General features: G+C 39.6%; 1 protein-coding gene across 2 annotated transcripts in view; it reads right to left on the bottom strand.

Annotated features, from left to right (window-relative positions):
• Window positions 1-4,761: 4,761 nt before the first annotated feature.
• The window catches only part of SLC17A8 (solute carrier family 17 member 8), a 59,342-nt gene continuing 57,004 nt past the window's right edge, over window positions 4,762-7,099 (bottom strand). For both annotated transcript variants that reach the window (XM_069095088.1, XM_069095087.1), the window contains exons 11-12: window positions 5,699-5,826; window positions 4,762-5,106 (exon numbers count right to left, since the gene is read on the bottom strand). In XM_069095088.1, coding sequence (XP_068951189.1) covers window positions 4,762-5,106; window positions 5,699-5,826 — 473 coding nt within the window. The remainder of the gene's footprint in view (window positions 5,107-5,698; window positions 5,827-7,099) is intronic.

The following is a 7,099-nucleotide window of genomic DNA, read 5'->3' as shown; positions in this document are numbered from 1 at the left end:
TATATATATATATATGTGTGTGTGTGTGTGTGTTTGTGTGTATATATGTGTACAGGTAGGTATACATAGACAGAGGACACAGGACCAATTGAATAGGAAGGGATGGTACTCAAAAGGTGAAATTAAGAGGTGAGAGAGGCATATAATGAGAGGAGATGGGGAGAGACAGAATGGGATAAATTATCTCATATAGAAGAGGCAAGGGAAAACTGTTACAATGGTGGGGGGAAAGAACAGGAAGGCAAAAGGGAATGAGTCCACCTTATTCTCATTGAATTTGGCTTAGGGAGGGAATGACATACACACTAAATATGGTATCTCACCCTATAGGAGGGTGGGGGGAAGGGGATGAGAGGGGGGATGATGGAAGTGAGGGCAGGCTGGGGGGGAAGGGAGTTGGAAGCACCCACTTTTGAAAAGGGACAGGATCAAAGTAGAGAATAGAACAAGTGGGGGTGGGACAGAATGGAGGGAAATATAGTCAGTCTTTCACAATACATCCCCTATGGAAATGTTTTGCATAGCTACACATGTACAACCTATACCGAACTGTTTATCTTCCCAGTAAGGGTGGGTGACAAGGGAGAAAGGGAAAGAATTTGGAATTCAAAGTTTTAAAATCAAATATGTAAATATATATGTACTATTATTACTATTACTTTACATGCAACTGGGAAATAAGATATACTGGGGCATAGAAATCCACCATGCCCGACTGGAAAGTTGGAGGTGGAGATGGCAGAAGATATGGGAGAGAGCAGATTGAGGGAGGGGATATTCAGTGGGATCACTATTTTGGGGTGGTGGGTATGGGAAAAATGGGGAGAAAATTTGTAACTCAAAATCTTGTGGAAATGAATGATGTAAACTAAAAAATAAAAAAGAAAGTGAAAAAAAATGAAAAAAAAATGAAAAAAAAAATGTTTCTGATTTACCCAGGAAGGTTTGTTCTAAATGGACATCTGTGTCCCTTTCTTCCCTTCTTTGCAGATATAAGGGACTATGGGTAAAAAACTCTGCATAAACTGCTCTGTTAGATCTTTCAAATTGTTTTTCCCTGCTTTCTTCCTTCTTTGATACAAGGGATTCTTCTCTAAGGCTTCATTCTTGACAGTATGGACTTTCTTTAACCAACATGCCATAGAAACCTCTTCACGCTGAATGGTCACTTCACCCCTAGCTTTCACACACTGAAGTAGACTCTACTCTTCAACCTGTCTCTTTGATTGGCCAATTCCTCCCAGAATCTCCATTTTAAGAAGATGCTTAGGCCAGCCATGCCATTATTCTTCTCCAGACTGCTCTCCTGATACTCTGGATTTTGTCTACCATTATCCCCCTCCTCTTACACATACCAGGTCCCCCTTCACCTTCTTTTTACACATTGTCTTCCTGCATTAGAATGGGAGCTCCTTGAAGTCAGGGACTGTCTTTCTTTCTGCTTGCATGTGTATTTCCAGCTCTTAGCATGGTGCCTGGCACATAGTAATCATTTAATAAAAGCTTGTTGAGTGACGAGAGGATGAGGCAAGGATGCACTCATAAATGAAAGTGACATAAAAACAAACAATTTTTTAAAAATTTTAAGTGGATATGAGTGGCCAAACAGATGGCCATCATGTGAAAAATGTGGCCTAGCAAGGGGAAAGGGAAAGATGCAAATATTATCATCTTTCCAATATACTCATAGGGCAAAAGACATCACACAAAGTAAAAGTTTCTTATTTTTTAATACCATTGACTAGGTTTCCATGACAAGTTCTGAAACCCTAAATGACTTTGTTTAAAGGACATTTTGTCTCTAAACTTGAGATTCCTATATGTGAAACTGCCTTTAGGCAATTCAATAAAAGGACATTGTATTATGACTCTCAACAGAACCCTATGGAATATCATAGGATTAGAAAAACAAAACTTTCATCTCCTCTTTTATTGTTCTAACAAAATATAAAATATTTGAAACCATAGATTTCCAGTTTTTCTTTTAATCAGGAAAACAATTTTGTATTTGCCACAATATGTTGTCCATAGATGTTGGGGCAGGGGGGAGTTAACGATATAGCATGCTTCATTTTCAGTTTCAGAGTATCCAATGATGGTTGACAGTCTTAAAGTTATTGATGACATTAAATATACATATATACATATTAATTATACAGTGCATTAGACTACTTTCTTCAAAACATGCTGTTTCCTTTTATTCAAATCAGGGACCAGAAACACTATACAGGTTAAATTCTGAACTAAAGGTAAACACTTTTGGCTCCTTGGGATTAAGAATAGAAATGGAATTTTAATCAACAATAAACAGAAAAGTTTTTTTTTATTTTTAAATAATACTCCTCTTCATACTAACACTAAAGTCTTACAAGAAATATTAGATAGAATATCCATTTTATTGCCTTATAAAGTCTTCTTGGGTGAAAGCCCCCATCATGTCAGATGGGCAATTAACCAGATATGGACAAGAGTTGAACAAGATGAGAAAGTATCACTAGGTCACAACTGGTACTTCAGGAAAGAGTACTTATAAATAGTGAGATCACATGTGTGTCAAATCATAGACACATACAACCACACATGTCTCTAGAAAAAAACATCAGTTAATGTTTTCCAAGATGATTAATAACTCATGCTTTAAACATCTTTGAGTAACTAATTAACGTAATATGGTCACAGTACCTTTAAAGTTCCCTTGAAAATTGTGGTTTTGTTTCTTGCTTCTATGTGAGACCTTTCCTGGTTGCCCCAATTATTAGCACTGGACTTTTTCCATATTTCTTTATCTATGCACAAGTCATATCTGGCCCACCCTGACTGTTTTCATTTGTGTCTCTCTATCCCCAGTGTCTGGCACACAGTAGTATTTTAATGAAGGCTCATTGAATTGAATTGACTGACCATATGTTTTATTTTAGAACTCAATCCACAATCTTCAAATCAGCATCATTATGAACAAAGGTATTAGGTGCTTCATATGGGATTTTGCTTTTTCCATCAGATCTGTTAAACTGCCAGCAGAACAGATTGAAGAAATAAAATTAAAAGGGAGAAGATTTTGAGGAGCATTTCCCCCAAGGTAGACTATAAACCTGTCACCCACCTTGTCAAAATCCACTTACTTTTCTTTTTTCTAAACATCCCGTGGTGGGTATTTTTCCAGACATTTAACAAGTGCCTATTGTGTGCCAGGAACCGTGCTGAGTGCTTCAGATAGAAAAATAAGCAGAAGACAGTCCCTGCTGCCAAACAGCTCCATCTGATGAGAGTCCTGCTCCCTTGGTCAAATCCTTGAGACGATGAAGATGCAGAGTTGGCAAGATGTCAGAACCTTGGCTCTTCACCTTTCTTTTCTGCTGTGGTGATGCTCAGTTTCATGGCAATTGACTTCCTAGACTGATGAATCTCACTCTCTACATAAGCATCTGAATCTGAAACCTACCTAACCCTGTCCTCAGCTCCAACCCTCTTACAAAAGTGTGAGTCCTACTAGCCAAGAGTTGATTACTAGTATATCAGATAACCCTTTGCCATCAACTGAGGCTAGGGGGATCGAATCCAAAACCAATTTAGAGGACAAATTAAATCCCAAACAAAACCAACACCCTAAAGTTACATTTTGATACAGAAGTCTAAATACTCAGGAAATCATCTAATCTCAGAGCTAGAAGAAACCTCTGAGGTTACTTTGTCTAGCCTCTACCCGACCAAGAATCCATTGTACAAGAAATCTAACAAGAGGTTATCCAGATTTTGTTAAACATTTCAAGTGAGGGGAAACTAACCTATAAGGGGGACAACTGATTAGGAGGGAGAATCAACTTACTTCCTACATAAATGATATGCAGAGTTTCCCAAAAGTCTTAGCAAAGTTGGAACCTATTAAAGCTTAAAACTGCACCAAGACTTTTGGGATACCCAGTGTATATATAAATATATATTTACATAATGCCATATTTATTTGGGGGATAGGTTGGACTATAAAAGGAAGAAAGGTAGAGAGAGAGAGAGAAAGGAAGAAAGAAAGAAAGAAAGAAAGAAAGAAAGAAAGAAAGAAAGAAAGAAAGAAAGAAAGAAAGAAAGAAAGAAAGAAAGAAAGAAAGAAAGAAAGAAAGGAGGGAGGGAGGGAAGGAGGGAGGAAGAAGAGAAAGAAAGAGAAAAGGAAGGAAAGGAAAAAAGAAAGAAGGAAGGGATAAAGGAAAGGAAAGAAAAAGGAAAGGAAAAAGAAAAGAAAGAAAAATAAAGGAAGAAAAGAAGAAAAAGGAAAGAAAAATAAAGAAAGGGATAAAAGAAAAGAAGAAAGAAAGGAAAGAAAGAAAGAACAGGAAGGAAAGAAAGAAGAGTCTAACCTATTTCCTAAATAAATACTGGAGTAGACCTATAATTTCATTGGTAAAGGGAACACCTATTAGGAAACCCCCTCTACCAATAGGGTTGGACACTGGTTTTGCATTTTCAAGTCTTAGAGAATTCCTCGAAAATGGTTCAATGATTTGTCCAGGTTCACAGAGCAAGAATGTGTTAGAGGCAGGACTCAAAACCACGTCTCTGTGACCAGGATTATCAGAGCAGGTCTGCAGCCAATATGCCACTGCTGCCTCTTCATCAAATATTCGGCTCCACCTCTTTTCTTCCATCCTATAGCACTCAACCTCTTGGCAAGATCTGCTAGGAAGAAGGCAATGGCTACAGATGCTACCTTGTCTGGTTTCATGGTGTAAGGAGGCCTGCGATCCTGAAACAACTGGGTATTTTCTTACACTACGAGGTGTCTGAGAAGTATTCCCCTTCATACTGGTAGGAAGACTGCTCTTCCTCATCTATCGTCAGTCCCCTCCGCCCTCTCCATTCGTTTCGCTGGATTTCGCTATTCTGAGCAGTCGCCCCATAGGACATTTTCTTCCTTGGACAAACAAAAGACTCGTGGTTCAGTTCCATCTCCTCCACCAGCTCATCTTGGTCAATGATGCCACACTTTTCCTCACAGAGGTTCTCCGGATCAGCCCATTCCTGTTTCTCCCCCGAAGCAAAGACACCATAGAAGATCACACCACTGTAGTGTACCAGGGCTGCTATGAGGAAGACATTCTGCCACTCTTCCCGGGTCTAAACAATTACATTAAACATTGTTAGGTATTCCAAACCCAGCTTCCCCAAAAAGAGCCCATTAACAATAGCCTCTACTTTCCCTTCATTCAGTTTGTCAACTGGAAGGGCAATACAGAGGGAACGGTATACCATGAACAACAGAGAAAACGGCACTGACTTTGGTGGACCAAGGTTCATGTTATAGATGTACAGCAGGAAAAGGACCTTGGCTTAGTGGACATCAAGTCCAAAAGTCACATTTTACAGATGAGGAAACTGAGGCATAGAGAAGTCATGTGACTTGCAAAAGTTACACAGCTAAGTGACTTGGGTATCCCTGAATCTAAGTACAGTATTCTATTGTATCATGCTGGTCTTTAGGAACCAACAAGTCTACTTCCTTTAGTTGAGAGATAAGAAACCAAGACCCAAATGAGAGGAGTGATTTCATCAAGGTCTTTCAGAAGGTTAGTGACAGAACTGGGAATAGAATCCAAGTCTACTGACCCCCGCGCTGGTGGTTTTCTTGTTCCCACTCTTCTTTCCCAACCCAAGGATAAAGGTAAAAAGAAGGTGCTTTGGTAGTCCTTGGCACACAAAGGGCACTCACCTTATGTTTAGTCATTGCACCAACAATAAGTGGGCAGACCATTCCAGAGAGGGTCCCCACACCATTGGAGATCCCCATGAGAATGCTGGCATAGCGTGGGGCAATATCCAAGTGGTTGACATTAAATCCTGGGACAAAACCAACATGTTAAAATCACATTTCTATATGAAGCCAAACACTGGAGAAATCAGAATCCGAGTTGGAAGGGAAATCTGAGACCATGCAATCAAGCCTTTCCCTGACCAAGAATCCCTTTGACCTCTAGACCCAACAAGAGGCCATTCTAGTCTGTGTCACACATCCCAAGTAGGAGAGAACCAGTTACTTCCAGTTGCAGTCCATTACACTTTGGAATACCTCGAATTGAAAGTCAATGTGGTATAGTAGCTAGAATGTTGAACTCAGAGTCAAGAAGACATGAGTTCGAATCCCACTTCAGACACCAACTAGCTATGTGGTTCTGGGAAAGTCATTAGAGACAGGTAGGTGGCAAAATAGATACAGCAATGGACCTGGAGTCAAGAATACCTGAGTTCAAATTAAGGCTCAAACACTTAATAGTTGTATAACCATGGGCAAGTCAATTCACTTCTGTCCAATGCAGTGTTCTTACCTGTAAAGTGGTGATAATAATAGCACCTACCTCCCAAGATTACTGTGAGGACTAATATTTGTTAAAGGCTTTGTAAATCTTAAAGCATCATATAAATGTTAGTATTGTTATTATTTACCTCTTTGGGCCTTCGTGTGCTCCTCTGTAAAATGTTGTTTTTAGTTGTTTCAGTCATATAATTCTTTGTGATCCCATCTGGGGTTTTCTTGGTAGACACTGTTGTGGTTTACCACTTCCATCTCCAGCTTATTTTACAGATGAGGAAACTGAGGCAAACAGGTTTAAGTGACTTGCCCAGGGTCACATAGCTGGTAAATGTCTGAGGGAGAATTTGAACTCAGAAAGATGTACTCTGTGCACTATTGTGACCCCTAGCTGTCACCTATGAAAAGAGGGGATTGAATTTGATGACCTTCAAAGTTCCTTTCCAACTCGAAATCTATGAATTCTTAGGACATTTTTGTATTTCCGTTGCAATTCTATAAAAAGTATGGGGGGTAGGGAGGTGCAAAGGGAAGAAAGAAAGGAGGGCAAAGTATTTCAAGAAGATGAAGGGGGCAGCTAGGTGGTGCAGTGAATAGAGCACTGGCCCTGGAGTCAGGAGGACTTTAGTTCAAATCCAACCTCAGACACTTAACATTTACTAGCTGTGTGAGTCACTGGGCAAGTCACTTAACCCCAATTGCCCTGCCTTCCCCCTCCAAAAAGCAAGAAGAAGAAGAAGAAGAAGAAGAAGAAGAAGAAGAAGAAGAAGAAGAAGAAGAAGAAGAAGAAGAAGAAGAAGAAGA

Source organism: Petaurus breviceps, unplaced genomic scaffold, assembly GCF_028583685.1.
Source record: "Petaurus breviceps papuanus isolate PSGF00001 unplaced genomic scaffold, PetGlider_PUasm1.0 225, whole genome shotgun sequence".
NCBI classification, from domain to species: Eukaryota; Metazoa; Chordata; class Mammalia; order Diprotodontia; family Petauridae; genus Petaurus; species Petaurus breviceps.
Note: the sequence above shows the minus strand (reverse complement) of the source record. Positions and strands in the feature narration are given on the sequence as shown.